The sequence below is a fragment of the Lates calcarifer genome, linkage group LG7_2 (assembly GCF_001640805.2).
Source record: "Lates calcarifer isolate ASB-BC8 linkage group LG7_2, TLL_Latcal_v3, whole genome shotgun sequence".
Taxonomy (NCBI): Eukaryota; Metazoa; Chordata; class Actinopteri; family Centropomidae; genus Lates; species Lates calcarifer.
In genome coordinates, this window is record NC_066854.1 from 7115628 (window position 1) to 7132201 (window position 16574).

The 16574-nt window shown below is 42.7% G+C and overlaps 1 protein-coding gene across 2 annotated transcripts in view; it reads right to left on the reverse strand.

Annotated features, from left to right (window-relative positions):
- The window catches only part of pard3ba (par-3 family cell polarity regulator beta a), a 141709-nt gene that overhangs the window by 63055 nt on the left and 62080 nt on the right, over positions 1-16574 (reverse strand). For both annotated transcript variants that reach the window (XM_018660981.2, XM_018660980.2), the window contains exons 13-17: positions 16143-16220; positions 10075-10207; positions 8651-8801; positions 7432-7529; positions 3630-3674 (exon numbers count right to left, since the gene is read on the reverse strand). In XM_018660981.2, the coding sequence (XP_018516497.1) occupies positions 3630-3674; positions 7432-7529; positions 8651-8801; positions 10075-10207; positions 16143-16220 (505 nt within the window). The remainder of the gene's footprint in view (positions 1-3629; positions 3675-7431; positions 7530-8650; positions 8802-10074; positions 10208-16142; positions 16221-16574) is intronic.

Consider the following 16574-nt stretch of genomic DNA (forward strand, 5'->3'; position numbering starts at 1 on the left):
CAGGGCTAGCTGTTAGCTAGGAAGCATCCAGACAAAACAGAAAACACACACATGGACAGAAACTAGATAGGAAAATAGACATTGCAGCAAAAGCAAACACCGCCACAAGCAAATGTAAGCAGATGTGCAGGAGGCTGAGACGCAGTATTGCAGTATAATCCTCTGCACAGCCCCACTGTTTGTGTGTGTGCGTATAATGTGTGTGAATGTGTGTGTGTTAGAGTGCTGGATGAGCTCCCAGGTGTGTTGTAAGAGGGCAGCCTGCTGCCAGGGGAGATGTTAGGCTCTAAGGGAGAGAAATGGAGGGATGAATGAAGGGATATCTGTCCATTACTCTTTTGGCTGTCTACGGGGTGTTCACACGCACGCGCATGCACATGCACGCACACACACACACAAAAGACACACAGGCTTGAGGTGATGCTGGGCTGGGTCTGACTTGGTAGAGAAAACTCAGAGACTGGAGTATGTTCAACATAATCACATAAGGCTGGAACAGATACAGCTGCAGAGGATGGAGAGAGGGAGAGAGAAAGAGAGAGGGAAAGATGATAACAGAGGCAGAGGGAGAATAAAAAAGGATCAGCCCGTTGAGAGAAAAGTGATCATAAAGAGAGAATCGGATGTAGGAGAGGAGGAGAGAGAGAAAAGAAGAAAGAGAGATGAAGGTTTGGGATCGAGAGGATACTAAAAATGGGGATGAGCCTGGCGACAGAGAGCAGGAGACAGAGAATAATCAAGAGAGAAGCGATTGGGAAGAAGCGGGAAAGTGGTAGCAAAGATGAAAGCGAGAGAGAGAGAAAAAAAAAACTAAAAGCTCTATTGAAGATGGAGACTCCTAAGACTGGAGAATCAAGAGAGAAAGAGAGAGAGAGGGAGAGTGGGGCAGCTTGAGTAAGTGACAGAGAGAAAGATGGAAGGAGAAGAAGGAGAGAGAGAGTTAGAGGAGTGAAGCGCTCCTCGCAGCGACTCTAGCCAGAGAGAAAAAGGGTTTTATCCAGATTAAAGAAGCCAGGCAGGCCTCTTAAGACCATCCGCCTAATGAAATATGTCAAAGCCCATAAAGAAACACTGAGGCCATTTAGGAGGGAGGGTGGGGCGGTGGGTGGATTGGGGGGGTGCGCGCAGGAAGCTAGGCAAATACACTGCGTCAGCAAAAATGAAAAACACGCAAAAGCCCTGTCAATACGCATTAGCTGCGACGTCAACTGGAGAGGAGATGGAAAGAAGAGGGAGAAGGAGGAGAAGAAAGGAGCGCTGCGACGGAGAAGTGGATCGCTTTATTTATCGCAGGGGCCGTGAGGGTTATGGGTGCTGATCAGAAATGCCAAGAAAATCACAACAGGAGAGGAGGAGGGAGGAGAGAGGAAGGAGGGGGGTCAGGTAGAGGAGGAGGAGGAGGAGGGCGGAGGTGAAGCCATTTGTGGGAATGCTGAGTGTGGGGGTTTTGGGGTCAGCAACGGTGCTCAGGCCATTTGTATTCCACCGGCAACAGGCTTAGTTGGTTGCTGCAGGTGGATTTAAGAGATCGGTGTGTGTGTGTGTGTGTGTAACAGAGACAGAGACAGGGAGGAAGCCAGGCCTGCCTCCTGACATCAAAACTAAATTGCTGGTCATGCTTCTTCTCTTATGCAACCCTTGTTGCCATTTTTAAATGCAGTGGGTGCTCTAAATGAGATGCGACGAATCTACACCGCTGAACTCCACAATTAAAATCCTGACTTCTGCAGCCCAGTTAGAGATGGCCAGCTGAGCGTGCACGCTCTCTGTCAGCAGCCCCTCTGATTTATATTCATGCTGGCGATGCCCAGAACAACCACGGACGGTCTTCCAGCCTTGGCCACCGAGAAGCAGTGCTGGAGCAGTTATATCTGACTCAGTGGAAACCCACTGCTGCCCTGTGTGCTCCTATCACAGCACAGACTGTTCCTTCATACAGCAGAGCTACTGTGTACAAGCCACAATAACTTTAAAGGCATTTTTTACTGTCATTATCTCGAGTGTATTTAACACTGATTAGTTACAGTTGTCTATTTTGTTAATGTCACACCTTTACTATTGCTTTCACTATAGTCCATTAATTCTCAAATGTAAAATGCCCAAGCTAATCACAAGCTAACCATCCAATCACTCCCTGTAGATCTGATCACACATGAAAAAGATATTTTTTCACCTTGTTTAATGCTGGCACCAATGTGGATTCAACCATGACGTCTTTTTCTATCTCAAATCTCAATTTAGCCACTTTCATACATGGGCTACATAACATTGCTGGGTTCATCTACTGTATTTGTTAAGAAAATGGCTTTTTCTCTCTCAGATACTGGCACCTGGTGCACTTGCAGGAGCAGTGATGCGAAAGTGATGAGTGTGTGTGCGAAGAGTGTTCTCCGTCTTCTCACCACTGATGGCTTTTAGAGCTTATCTTGCCCGTTGAAGCCTTAATTATTGGCTAGAGGGAGCATGAGGGATGCTTGATCACCCCACCACAACCACACCCCCTTATTACAGTGACTCCCCTGATGTATGTGCTCATCAATTTCATCATTTAATTCAATACAAGTCGTTGTATTAGGTTGTGACGTTAATTCCCATATGTAAAGAATTTTGCTGTATATTTACTCATTCATCAATGGAGTTGGCATGAATGAAAATTGAAAATATAGATTATTACTTGGGTTGTACAAGTTTTTTTAATCTTCAATCGCACCACGAGGGGAAAAATCATTTTCATGGGCTGAACTGACATTAGAAGAATCTCCTCAGCAACTTAAAATGAGCTCATTCCCTGTGGTTTGTGGTTTATTAAAGTTAGTTTATTTCCTTTGTGTATAACAGAAGATAATATAGTGATAACTTAATTAAAGTGACACAGATTTAATCTTTTTACCTTGTGTTGCTGGGGTCTTTACATTAATCAGATGGCATTTAATTAACATTTGTGCCATGTTAGAAGTTTTGCTGAAATATTACAAGGTCTGATGGAGTCAGATTGCCGTCAGGACTTTAATGTCGGGCGCTTATTCAGACATGAGACTGACATGTTAAATTGCTGTCACATTTTTGTGTAACAAGGTATATGTCTGCAAGGGGCTTTAGTCAGGGCGCAGTCGCAAATGTTAAGTGAACTAGATTTACAGCACTTTGAACCACTACAGTGTAATGACAGTGGAAGAAAACAGTAAAACTGGCTTTATATTTTACCTTTAAGAAGACTTTCCTCAAATAAAACAAGATGGAACTGAGTGAGGAGAAATAACTGAAGCGGACGCCATTGTAATGTAATACGGCTGCTGTCAACTGGGTGAGGATTGAACGCCGTGGGCCTGCTGACCTGGACGGCTATAAAGCAGCGAGAGCTCAGACACTAAGTGCTTCACAACTCAACTTTGTCAGTCGAGGAGTAGAAGCGGAGGGAGCGGGGGCGGAAGAGAATGAGGAATAAAGAAATGTTTGAGAATAGATGAGAATCTTCACACACTGGGTTAATTTGTTTTTGTGTGTGAACGGGCTGTTGCACTGTATGAAAGGGGGGGGGGGGTGCGGCAGAGTGGTGGGTCAAAAACAGAAAAGCAGAGAGTTTTCTCTGCGGGTATGCATGTGTGTTTCCATTACATCAAAACACTCACCATTCCTCTGCTCGACCAGTGATCCCATGTTGCTCTCATCAGCCACTAGAACACAAAAAAACAGACAGAAGTAAATACCACACGTTACTATAACGATGATACTAAAATACAGAGCAGAATATACATCATTCCAGTGCTTTGTGTGGCTTTGTGTTGCACTGGTGTCCTCTGGTGCTGGCACATACTGTAAATGACTCCCTGCAGAAGTATCACACAGCAGAGGACGAGTGAGGAACAAAATGACACAGACTGAAAAAGGAAATGAAAAAGAGGCAGAAATATAAGGAAACCAGAGGAAAGCAAGATATTACGATTCCTGAGAGAAAATGAGAACAGATAGAGGTGAGACAATGAGAGAAATAATAAAGGGAAGAAGAAGAAAACAAGGAGAAACCCCACCACCACCCACCCACCACCACCTACTCTAACTAAACAGGATTGCGGTTGGCCAATGGCGGCCACCACAGGCGGTGCACCACGGGATACAATAATAGGTTTTCATTACGCTGCTATTTCTCTTAAATAATCCTTTTCATTTTTTATGAGGTCAATTTTCCCAGCGGACAGATGGGCGAGGGAGAAAGAAAATGAGAGCAAGGGAGAATATTGGAGGGACGGTGAAAGAGGGCAGACCGAAAAAGTGATAAACAGCAGAGAGAGAGTGCAAAAAGTGACAGATGAAGGGTGATAGGGTGTGTTGGGCAAAACAGAGGTTGGCCAGGAAAAAAACACAATTGGCAAGAGTAAGCTCAAAAGGGTTGCTTCAAAAAATCCTGCAGGGACATCTGTAGCAGCAAGACAAAGAAACAGAAATACCTTTCTTGTTCTTCATGTGCCAGATAAAATAAAAATTAAATACTTTCAAAGTTTGGGGAAGAACTATTCCAGGCCACATGACCCTGCCAGATAATAAAAGCTTCCTTTTCTGTGGAGGAAAGATAAAAGTCTGCATGGCCAGCAGCCAAGTTTGTCTCCTCCTGCCAAGGCTAAAAAGTAAAACCCCTCTTTTAACCTCCAGTCAGCTACCTTAGAGTGTTATATATATTTATTCTGTCATTGGATAACTTAACTACATACTGCAAGTGTATTTATACAACCCTGCAGAAGCGTGCTATTACTCTATGTTGTTAGTTATATCATCTATCTGAGTGAGGTAGGGAAAGAGTAGGATGAACAGAGAGGGTAAAAAGAAGTAGCAAAGAAAAGAGGAAAAGTAACTGAAAGAGAGAATGTGTAACACTGGAGTATAGAGACAGAAAGAACCATCAAAGACAAAAAATGAATCAGAGAAGAGAGAGCAAGGGACAGACAGAAGGTGCAGGAGAGGTGAGAAGGCGAGGAAAAAGAATAGAGAAAACGAGGAGTGTAAGAGAGAGAGTGTGAGGGGAAAAAGAGAGATTCAGAGAGAGTAAGAGGAGCAAGGAAGAGAGATAATGAGAGAGTCAGTCTAGCTGCATGTGGTGGAACTGTTGGATCGGTTTTTCATGGGTTATGCTTCACATCCAGATTTGACCTCCTGGCTTCTAAAAGTATGAAAGTCTATGAGCGTTACAGGCTGTTGGACTATTAGGATTAGTCCCATTTGTACTGTTATGGATCTATTTCACATAATATTCCAAAGACTGCTGAGTGGATTGTTTTATAATGTCTTAACAGACAGACTAGTTGCTCCTCTCTTGTAGTGACTCAACAAGTGTTTGCTGCAGCATTAAACGGCATTTGCTGTCACCATGGTAACCACAGGTGTCCCCCAATCAACCAAAACACTACAAAGAGTGAGGAAGGTGCTGTGCATTAATTACAGGTCAACACAAAGTAACACACTAGTCAGTACATGAATGATGGGAAGTTCCAGTGGAAGTCTGGTAGCGCTGCCACCGTACAGTTAATGTCTCCCATTTTTTAAAATTCGACCTGACTCACTGCACACCAAACAATTTGGATTGCAAAGTGTAGTGTATGGGCTACACATCTCCTAAAAGGTCTGATGTTTCAATGCACTTTGAGCAACTTAAAGTCAATCCATACAGGCCATTTTCCAAAGCAGACCACAGCTTAAAAGCATTAGTTTCCATTATTGCTCATTCAGTGAAAGAAAAATCTACTTACTGAATCACTGCTTGAAAAGGTTACATCTTGTTTTATTTTATGTTTTCCCTTTTATAGCTGCAAGAGAATGCAAATGAGAGTAAAACCCCTTCTTTCTGGTGCTTTCAGGTGCTTGCAGTACAGATGGAAAAAAATTCATCGTTTTAGGATGTCTTGGAACAAATCCACACCACTTTTTGGAGAAAATTCAGAGTTTGGTGCAGTTATAGTGTCAGTGACTCCGCTATTCATCTCAGCATGGGCAGGCAGAGTGTGTGAGGATTTCTGTGTAAGCGGGAAAGCTCTGAGTCAACAGAGTATTTGCTAAGGCATCCAAGGTCAATAAAAGCAGCTCACCTCTCTCTGTGAAGTGGTGTTTAATAAAAGCTAACCTGCTCTGCTGCGCTGCTAAAGACTGACATGTGGGAAACTCTCCAGGGTAAAAAAAAAGAAGAAAAAAAAGCGTTTGACTCTTTAAATACAAATTGTATAGACAGTGTCAGCATCTGAGGTCTTGTATGTGTTCATGGCTCCTGCCGTCTTTACACATGTACACACACCCACTCACATACACATACACACACACAGCTCTGCTAACTACCTTGTTTCAGCCCTGAGGACTTTGGAGAGGGAAGGGATGAATGTAGAACCGGAGAGAAAGAGATTGAAATGGAGGATGGCCAGAGATGGAGATAGAAGGTAGAGAGGGGAGACAGATAGCGGTGGGTATTGGAGTGGGTCCTCAGTGGGAAAGAGCACAGAGCGCATGTGTGTGTGTGTTAGTGTGTGCGCGCCCCGGCGTGTGCAGACCACCCTTGTCCATAATGAAAGCCAATCAGCTTGGGTGGCAGAGGCGTGTGCTGCAGGAAGAAAGCCAATCCACTGAACCTAATGAACCGGGATTGGAAATCAGAGAGAGGCAGAGAAGAAAGAGAGATAGATGGAAGAGAGCAAGAGCAATGAACTCATCGGCTTTTGGTTGAGAAAGAAAAGTGCTGAAAGGGAAGGGAGAGATAAACAAAGATGGAGGGAATGCTAGAAAATAGAAATAAAAAGAGAGATAAGGAGTGGAGAGGGGAAAAGAACACTGATCTCGTCCAGAAAACAGGAATGACAAGAAAATTGGAGAAAAGTATCACGAAGAGAAAAGTAAGAGATGAAAAGATTGGAGAGACAGACAGAGAAAAAGAGGAGAGGAGGGAAGGAGGGGTCAGTCCGGGTTAATACAAGGAAATAAGCCCCTTCGTTCTCGCCTTCCACACACACAGCAAGCCACAAGATTGGAAACCTCACGCCTTTCGTTCACAAACACAAATAGAAAGGACACACACACAGATGTGTACACACACACATGCACGTCAGACATGTTCATCCAGTCCGTTGGAAAGCCCCTGGGTTTAGGAGTTCAGGAGGTCAAATCCCCTCAGGCTGGGGATAATAGGAGAGGGCTACATATCACAACAAAGAAATGTACTGATAAGAGGCATGTGATCGCTGCTGTGGCTGCGTGTATGAGTGTATGAGTGTGTGTTTGTAGCCTGGCTCCGTGATTGGACTCGTATGTTTGGCTGGTTTGTGTTGGTTGAGACAACAATATGTTTTGTACGGTACGGTTGCCCCAGAAAATGCATTCACTGGTGGTAGACTAGTGAGAAGGAAAACAACAGCTTCTTTCACTGATGAAGGGTGTGTGTTGGTGTGTGTGTGTGCTCACCCATGTCCATGCTCTTGGACGCTCGGTTGCGTGGTACGTTGTCCTTGTCGTTGATGTTGTAGAAAGCCGCAGCCATGTGGGACGGCACCTGAAGCTCACTGCAAAACAACAGTCGCAATTACTTAGAGTCAATTGATCAGTATTTACTCTTGTTGGTTACATCACCAAAACAAGTAAATTAAATTTAAATTCACAAACACATAGAGACTTCAGATCATTCAATTTCCTCTATTCCAGATGGCGTGATTCAGTTGAACAATAGCACGTACTGTCTTCAGTAAACTTACAGGGAAACAAGTATATTACTGCCAGATTCTGACTCAGACCACATGAGATACTGTGCACATACACTTCAGATTTTCAGACAGACTCATTCAGAAGACTGTCGACAGATTTTCTTTATCATCTTTCACCCAACACATTCAGTATTTTCTTGATGATCAGGATTTTAGTGACTCCGTTTGAGTGAGGGTGTGCTTCACAGTTGGCATGACGCTGTAAGACTGAGAGTGATGATTCATCAGAGCCAACACCAACCTGGGAATCAAATTCAGGGAGTCTGCAGTGAATTGCAAGACTTTTAGCTGTGTCCCAGTTCCATACTTCACATTAGTTCTAAGCAGGGCCTGTGCAGAGTGTGGTATTATGTTCACTCTACAAATTGGGCATACTAAAAACTCTTGTGAGTTTTTGAGTGCGTAGCTGATACAATATTGTCCCACGGTGCACTGCACAAAGAAAATGGAGGTGTCGCTCACAACTGGACAAACCAAGTATCATATCATTTCCTGTTAGTATAAACCTGTAACATACGTTGATTTTTGTCTACCAACTAGAAAAGAGTGAATATTTTCAAGGACAATGTCTGAACTAGTTAGTGTCACACATACAGTACATTGCCTGCTGTTGTCAGCGTGACTAACACGAGTATCACAGCAGTTTTCTAACCCTTCAAACTCCCACAGAATTTACTCCAGTATGCTATCACCATCATTACTTATGCATAATGCAAATAGGCTATTGCAATTAGACCGCAGTCTAAATAATGCATATGCGTTGTAATATTTAGTGTAATGACTCTTCTTTATCTCATAACACAGCAACCCACATTAAGTGCCATTAGAATATAATAACTCTGGCCCAGTGTGTAGTATAATAGAGTGCTGATGGCGTACAGTATGTTATGTGTGTATGTTATTGAGGGAGGATGGGGGGGCACCTATGGTGTGGGGGAGTCAGTCGCAAGTCTCTGTTCATTTCCTCCACAGCGCCGGGGGAGGGTGGCGGGGGGAAGCCGCCTTCCTCCAGCTCCTCATCCTCGTTGCCGTAGTGACCGCGGCTGCCATTGGCAGTCGCAGCGGGATATGGAGCTGAGGAGAAACAAAACATAAAATAAAATAAAATAAAAAAAAAAACACTTGATTTTGTTTATCAGGATGAGAAGTTTGAACACAGAAAAGGTGATGACTTTTTTTGATAATTTTAACACATTTACACTTAGATTTTGCAGGTTATAATATCAAAACAAAGCTAAATAAAAACTGAGAGGGTGTGTACAATTTGATATCCAGTCTTAAATGTTTTCTTAATGTTGTTAATTATTAATATTGATTGGTTGCAAGATAACAAGACGCTGCACACACATTTAAATACAGACACAATTAAATCAGTGTGTCCTTCATTTGAGAATCAATACTGTCAATAAAGAGCTTAGCAAGGTCAGACATTTAGAGAGCATAAGCTCAACATCAAATACACAATCATACAGAACACACACTTCAATAAACACCCGATACACAATCATCCCAAAACTCAACCACAAACACACAAAAATCATCATTTCCATACAAAAGCCTTATTCTAACTTCCCTGTGACTCTCCCTCCAACATTTCCATAAACTGTAAACCCAGAGAGCGCATCATTTCCCCACTCTAAAGCCTTTGTGTTGAACCCCCCTCTCCCCATTCCGCACAAAACATACAAAATGACTGTAACTGTACTGTCGCGCCACACTGATGGAGAGCTGACAGAGTCTCAGTGAGAAAAGCATCTCCAGCTCCCCGCTCCCAGGGGGGTGATGGGAGGTGGGAGACGAGGGAGAGAAATAAAGAATGAATTTAAAACAGTTTGTTAGTCTTTTTTTTTTTTCTTTAACACAACCGTACGCACGCTGCACAATGCCCTGTATGCAAATCTGGCCCACTTAGAAGCCGTTTCATCAGCGTAATGATTCCAGGGTCAGATCTTTTGCACATGAAAAGCGAGCGTTGCGTTCTGAAAAACATAGTTAATGACTTTCCTTTCTCTGGTTATAAATATGCAGTGAAAGGAGATATAAAGACAGAGCTTGGAAAAGATGTGACAATTTTGTAATGCAATGCTATAAGATGCTTAGAGTGGCTGCTCCAGTGACCTAAAAAAATATATATATAACAGAGCAATGTCAGGAGCTTTGGTTTAGTTGGGTGTCATTCTGTGCAGTGATCGCACAAACACACATACGCTGACAAACATGCTGTGTGTACTCACTCAGTCGCAGATAACATAAGTACACAAACACTCCATGCCTAATGTTGACAATCTGACAGTTCAAATGGACAAATACTGTGCACACTGTGGAGTGCGTGTGGCAGCGAGCTCACCACTTCCAGAGTTGCTGTACGAGTAGTTGTTGGTCGTCATTGGCATGTGACTGGCAGTGTTGGAGGCGGGCTCTGTGGTTGGGGGTCTAGATGGTCCTGAAGGCTTCTGGTATGCGTCATGGCCCCTGGGCTCCTGTCAACAGAGAAAGAGATCAAGAGGGGTGATGAAAATGATGAAAAGCAAAAAAAAAGGTACCAAACCCAGTTATAGTTGTGACTCATGAAAAATTGATGACACAGAAGATCAGAAGATTAAAGTTATTTCTTTTATTACCCAGTAGGATTGGACTAATGTCTTTTTTATTTAATTTGTTTACCACATAGCAAACTGGCACCAAGCCAACAAAGTAACCAAACCAAACCAAGTAGTTTGGTTCATCAGGTCCAGACCAAAGACAAAAATAATTTGTTTGATGCAGTTTAATTTGTTTTATGATCACAAAGGCCTCCTACAATGGAAGAGCTGTAAACGTGGAGACATGTGGGCTCAGAGATGACTCATTTATTGGACAGTTTTGGTCACTGTCATCCACCACAGCTTTCTCAGATGTGGCCTGGGTTGTGTCTAATCCAACGTGGCTCCACATCATAAGGAACTGTCTGAGTGAGTAAGAAACCAGATTGTGAGGCTTCACAAAGACGAGAGAGGGTTCAAGGGCATCAGAAGGCGACTGAACATGAGCAGCAGTGATTAGGATGTACAGGAAGAGCCATACTGCCAAAAACAGACGGCACAGAGGACATGCTGGAGAAATGATGCCACAATTCACTATTTATGCAATCTTACATTGAAAACCATACAGCTAAGTGCCTCTGACTTGGCAAACGAGTAGCTGTGGAAACTGGTGCTGCAGTGACTGATCAGACACTGTGAAGGATGTTACATGAAGTCACCCTCTAAGGACAGCATTCAAGAAGACGACGATTACGCACAAAACCAGACCAACATGTTTGGGGTGGACCCAGCCAGGACTACAACTACCACATCCGACAGAGAAACATGGAGGCTGCAGGAGAGTGGTATCATCCGTCCAGCTAACAAAAACAAACTTGACCAGAGTTTCAGCAGCTTTCACACAACCCTAAAGGATCCAAACCAAATACACAGATGCACAATAGTCTGGTTAAACTGCACCAAACAGGTGAGATGTGAAAGCATAAGTTTTATGAATGGGACTCTAGTAATAAAGTGACGCTTACAAAATACTGATTTTCATCGTTTAGTGTATCCTGGTTTTTTTCTAAATCAATGTTACAGGTAGATTAGCTTCTGATGAAAGCAAAAAAAAAAAATAAATAAGTAAAACTTGACATTTCTTTGAGATGCAGTTTCATCCAACATATGTCTACTGTGTGAAAAAGGAGGATTTGACATTAATTGTGTAGAAGCACAGTCACATCTTGCAACCAATCAATTATGATTCACCTCAGATAGCGATTTGGGAGCAGAGCTTTGAGGAAATATGAGCAGATTTAGAGCAAACCTCTGAGGATTTTGACAAGACATGCAGTGTGGGTGATGAACAAAACATCACAAAACAGAGCTGATCGTAAGTGAGGAAGAAATGTGTCATCTGTTCTGACTTCTTAAGATCAAACCTGAATCTCTAGCCAGGAAGGAGAAAAATCTATATTGTGGAATATAGATTATAAGAAGTGGTTTAAAATCTTATAACCAGATCACAGATTTGGAAAAAAGCATAAATATATATATTTTTTGATTTGCCTTTGGCAACCCTTTTGAAAAATGGTTTCAACACCCTGTAACTGGAAATAGATGCCAATTCTCTTCATGTGCTCCACTGAAAATACAGTAATTAAGATAATCCTGAGTGTTCTGACAAGCGTGTTATCGAACAGCCATCCAGCCACTACAAAGGACCCCCCATCCCACAGATGGAGATAGGGACTGGTGGGAATCGGTGCTGGTGGAGGATAAAAGAAACCTTTTCTGGTCAAAGAGACGGGAGCTACAGCTGTCACACACACACACAACGAGCAAAAAACAAATACACACCTATACCACACACTTATTTAAGCGCGACAAAAAATAAACCCTTAAGACGCAGCGTACAATAATGAAAGGTGTACCCATAGCTTCCTCATTTCAAAGCAGTGGGTGGGGTGTATTCACAATGTCATGGAGTCCCGGGGGTATCATTAGTACCTACTATACATCTTAATATGTCACCACATCACAGCTGTCAATCACTTTGAGCTTATGTATGTGTGTCGTAAGCATTAGCACACAAAGTTCTGACAGCTCTGCATATGCCAGCGACACATAAATCACATCATAGCCCCAATCCATCCATCTCTCCGTCCATCTATCCATCCCTCCATCCCTCAGTCTCCACACACTGACGTCTCGCCTGAGGCTTTTGAAGCAGCCTGGCAGACAGGCAGTCAGATATCTTAATCCCACAACAATAAGTAAACGGGGGGGTGGGGGGTCCATCTATCCAGCCAGCGCCAACCTACAGCTGCATACAATAGGCTTCTGAGAGGCTTAGCCCTGCCTCACCCACCCACCCCACCCACATATCACACGGCTCGGAATGGAGAGCAAAGAAAGAACAAACACAGAAAAAAATCAAATATTATTTATACCTCTCTCTTTTTAGGTTTTTGGGTGCATTAGTCTTTCTTTTATTTTTACTCTTCATCTTTGTACTTAGTCTTTTTTAATGATCAGTTACCAGTTACGTATCTAAAATTCAACCTGTATGAAAGGTGTCGCAAATAAAGTCTGACAACTGAATGATAAAGAGGTAATAATTGACATTCAAGCCATCTCTGCTTAATGCTCCAATTATGTTTCATTAAGGATGTTATTGTGGCAGTCAAAAAAGGAGAAAGGGAGGAATAAAGAGAGAAAGAGGCAAGCTGTTACCTTCCTATCTTCCAGCAAAATCTAGGAAAGTGTTTGCCAAAAATAAAATGTGACTTTCCACCACGTGTGGAGGCAAATAAACAGTTCTGATTATTCTTTCAAGAGCTTGGTGATATGGGATATGTTCCTCATAGTCTTCAGTGTTAGAAAACGATGGCAAGATTTTAACATCAGATTTTTAAATCCTGATGTTAAGCGTTATTTAGTGAACTCATGTAATTACACTGAGAATAGCTACAACAACTAGTGACATCTGACCAGAAGTTTTGAAGTCATCTGGTAAGAAACAACATTTAGTGGCAAAGAAAAGAAGTGATAGAAACAGAGTTAACACTGGTGATGAGTTTGATGCTGGACTTGCAGCAGTCTATTAGACTGATGAGTATAAAAATACTTATGCTAACGTTGGATATGTAGTGATACCAAAAACTTACAAAACATATAGCAACTTTAACAGTTATTAATTTGTAAAAACCGCAGGAGTTGGCCAACACAAGAGAAGAAATATACTGTATATACTTTATGTATTTAAAACAAAAAAAATACTCACTACATTTATCAATGTAAATGAGATTTTTATCATGATTAGGATTTAAGGTTATGCCATTTGCCTGATGAAAAACCAGCTCCAGACAGAGACAAGAGAAAGAAGGGAAGCTCAGGGAGTTTTGCTTTAGGGAGCGCTTGTTTTATCACACTGCCCCATGGTGTCACCAGACTGTCTGTTTAGTGATGAGAGGAGAGCTATGCAGATATATACTGAACTGGGTTTGATAGCATTTATCCGCAGGCTTGGATGACTAAAGCACACACACACTGATGGGAGTACAGCGTAGATGAGATGGAAACGCCATGAAGGGCAGGTCAACTGGCAGTCAACCCTCTAACCCTCCTATTTTTACTCCCTCTCTTATGCGCAGACACATTATCACTGCGCATTAACTGCTGTGAAACATCTTTTTAAGCTTTTGAAATAATCAGTCATGGTTCAACATGGAGCTGAATAGACAGACTTAACTGAGAAACAGCTATTTGTCTCCATCTGTCATGCTTGATATCTCCATCAGTCCGTCCATCCAGGAGTTCTTGCTGCTTTGTGCAAGATGAAGACAATTTCTTGTGTAACTTTGTGATTAATTCAAATGTTGCTCGCACAATTTAGCACAAGGGATTAAAGGAGCAGCCACAGAAAAGCAAGGATTTTTTTTGGGGGGGGGAGGGAGGTGGGAACATTAAGACGTTCATGGGAACATTTTTTTTTTTGAGCAGCACTTCCACATAAATGAGAAAGAGACAAAAATAAGCAAAGGTTAACACATTCCATGCAGGTTTTTTTTAAACACATTTCTCACATCTGAGAGGGAGTGTTTCACAGCTACATGGAGGATTCATGAATACTGATTCTACTCTTGTGTCAGTTTTCATTAAGTATTCCTGAAACATGTTCATTATTCCCTGTATTGCTGGGAACGTGTGGCTCTTGGTGTAACTGCTAATTTACAATTTCAGTATCTTTAAAATCACGACTGGACGTAGTATATCTTAATGTTTTCCTAGCAGGGGTGTTTAACTTTTATGAAATGTGTCCTGGTTTGTGCCTGGGGTGAGTAACAAGGGATAAAGCAAAGGCAGAAAAGAAAAGAGACGCTGAGGCCAAAGCAGAGGGAACAGGGACCCGAATCTCATTTAATAAACAGGCAGTGAAGCAAAGGAGAAGGCAGCTGGTGAGAACAGAGAAACAGACATAGACGGGCATGCAGGAGACTTCAGATTAGCTTTATTTAACAGAGGAGAAACAGGCAGGTGAGACAGGAAAGCAAAAGTACATTCCCTCAAAAAAAAGGAAATTAAAGAGGAAAAGTTAATACAAAACTTTACACAAATAGACAAAACAGGAAAGAGCAGATTCAGGCTTTACAGTTTGCAGACAACCCAGTGGTTTGAAGAGAAGCCATGGAAAAATAATCAAAGTTACAGCTAATTTTAGTGAGTTAAAACCAACGTGACAGGAAGGAGAATGTATACAGTGAGGAATTTAGTATTGCACTGAGTTGAGTTAATGGGTAATATTTTAAAAAGAGAGCTAAAAGTTAATGGTGTGACAATTAGTGGTGTTGGCAAAGGGAAAGCTTTCAGCCAGATTAATATGCTTGCACACCATCAATCACTAAAAACTTCCTGTATTTACACATCAAGGGTTTGGTGCAAATGAGGAAAAAGCTACATTTTCTTCATGATTTCATTCAAAATATATCATAACAGAACTTCAGAATGATAAAACTGATCTTTCTGCCCTAATTTTAATTCAGGATCTCACTTGAGTCTTTTGGTTTATCCTATTTTTTTAGTTTTAGAATTACAAATGTGCTCTTTTAGCCACCTGCAAGAGCTCAACAACATGTTTAATTTGCAGCCAAAATGTCTTGCACCTATTTTGCAACATATACACTCAGTCGCACACACATTCACACAAACACACACTTTGTCAGAGTCCACCAGAGAGCCGGAGGTGGTGTTGCCTGGTGAGACCACGGTTGTGTGCGTAGTTATGCGAGTGTGCGTCTACATACACGTCTGGAGGTCTGTGTGTGTTTCTGTTGGTGTGACTGTGGGTGGGTATCCTGCTGTGTACGGGCGGGTCTCCGTACATCTGCCCTGCCATGGCCCTAATGTTTTCTGTGTAGCTGTTACCCTGGGAGGTGTCTTGGCTGTGGATGGCGTCCAGTGTGCGGCTGCGTGTGTGCCTGGGCTTGCAGTCCTGAGTGTTGACTACCGCGCGACTGTGTGTGTTATCGAGCATTCGGCTGTGTGTGTGTCCATATTCGTACCTTTCCCTGTTTAAGTTTCCCTCTAGTGTCTGGCTGTGAGGGACAAACCCAAACTCGTACATTGTGATTGGTCTGTACACGTCATTTTGCCCGTACCCCCCTTCATCATCACTGTACTCTACATCCCTTTGCGCCAAGCCAAATGTGTAACCACTACGCCTCTCTCTTTGGTTAAACCCATAGGTGTATCTGGTGTGCGTCTCCCCCGGCCGCCGCTGTTGCGCGTATCGCTGCCTGTGGCTGTGAGCCAGCGGCTCAGACGCTCGCCTCCTCAGTGCGGGGAGGAGGGAGGAGGAGCGGTGAGGCGGGGGCGGCTGCTGCTGGTGGCAGGCGTCACCTGCTCGTACCTGATTGCTGGAGCCTGGTTGGAGGTTGGATTGATGGGAGGAGGAGACGTTTGAAGCGGCAGGGTTGGCACTTCCCATCTGTGGAAAAAGTAAATTGAAGAATGAAAAAAAATTAAAACTATCTTGGATATTAACCAGTAGATAGAGTGGTGGAAGCTTTTTCAGCTGTTCTCTCAGTTGTGAAACTGTTTTCATCCTTTGCAACAGTCATTGTTGTGTCAATTAACAGCCACATGCCTTATCAAAGAGCTCCTGAATAAGAAACTGAGCTGTTACCTGCTTCTTCTTGATAAAGTGTCAACTTAATCTCACAACTGTTAAATCACCAACTTAACACCCAAACAAATCATACAGCATGACAGTCACCGTCACAAAGGGAGCCTTTACTCTGATGTTTTCATTATTTCTATCCAACTGTGTTGATATGAGAAG